Here is a 902-nt window from a genome sequence, read left to right as displayed (position 1 = left end):
GTAGTTCTGAGGGCGATGACTGTTAACGCTTTATGGTCTGTGCTCTCGGTACCATCTCCAGTCAGACACTTGGGTTTTACCAAATATGATCATGGCTATTGCCATTTTAGGATCATGGCATTTACAACGGTCTAAAGTGCCACAGGTTAAAGGCAGTTCTAGCGTTTGGTCTTCCGGAAGTCCNCGTCTAAAATAGTCTGATTACTATAAATCAAAAAAAGTCAGAGANCCCCTGAAATTGGAGGTAAAAGATAAGATTTGNACANGTGACTCTGCCAACTANCCTGTTCTTCCCACACAACCAAAAGCCCATCGCTACGGCCATTAATATTTGGGAGTTAGGTCTACCCTAATATCTAGATAGTAAAGTTTTAAGTCTTTTACAGTTAAATTCTGTTCATTGTTCCTTGACCAAAATATTTTTACAAGACCAGTGTTTATACCAATACCTGTAGCCTGCCTAAAACTGTCTGAATTACTTCCAGACATCCCTTTTGTGTTCAACACGGGGAAGAACTTTGCCCTCAGGGAAAAATTCAGCTCTCAAACTAGAATAAGAAACCTTTATTCTTTTGCTACACTTGTGTTTATCACCCCTGCTCTCTGTGGGAATTTCTCCAAAGAATGTGTGATTATGACTACGGAGCAAAGTCACTTTTAATCTCATTACTTCTTTTTAGCCAGATTCAGTAAACCGGCCAAGCTTGGTCCAGCTCCCGATGGACAGGCATGTTGGAAGGTACAGGATGAGCAGCTAGTGTGTGCCTGTTCTCTTCTAGGTTGATGTCATGNGAGAGGCTGCCCTCAGAATCCCAGCCCTTGTCTGGGTCTATATTTGGAAGGGTCCCGTTGTTTTCATCTGAATGACAGCTACAGTTTGGAAACTTCAGTAGCATTTCAAA

The 902-nt window shown here is 42.0% G+C and overlaps 1 protein-coding gene across 1 annotated transcript in view; it reads left to right on the top strand.

Moving 5' to 3' along the window:
- The first annotated feature begins 373 nt into the window (after nucleotides 1-373).
- The window catches only part of Smim19 (small integral membrane protein 19), a 13,637-nt gene continuing 13,108 nt past the window's right edge, over nucleotides 374-902 (top strand). The window contains exon 1 of the mRNA XM_021170841.2: nucleotides 374-739. Coding sequence (XP_021026500.2) covers nucleotides 730-739 — 10 coding nt within the window. The 5' untranslated portion in view covers nucleotides 374-729. The remainder of the gene's footprint in view (nucleotides 740-902) is intronic.

The sequence above is a fragment of the Mus caroli genome, chromosome 8, assembly GCF_900094665.2.
Source record: "Mus caroli chromosome 8, CAROLI_EIJ_v1.1, whole genome shotgun sequence".
NCBI classification, from domain to species: domain Eukaryota; kingdom Metazoa; phylum Chordata; class Mammalia; order Rodentia; family Muridae; genus Mus; species Mus caroli.
Note: the sequence above shows the minus strand (reverse complement) of the source record. Positions and strands in the feature narration are given on the sequence as shown.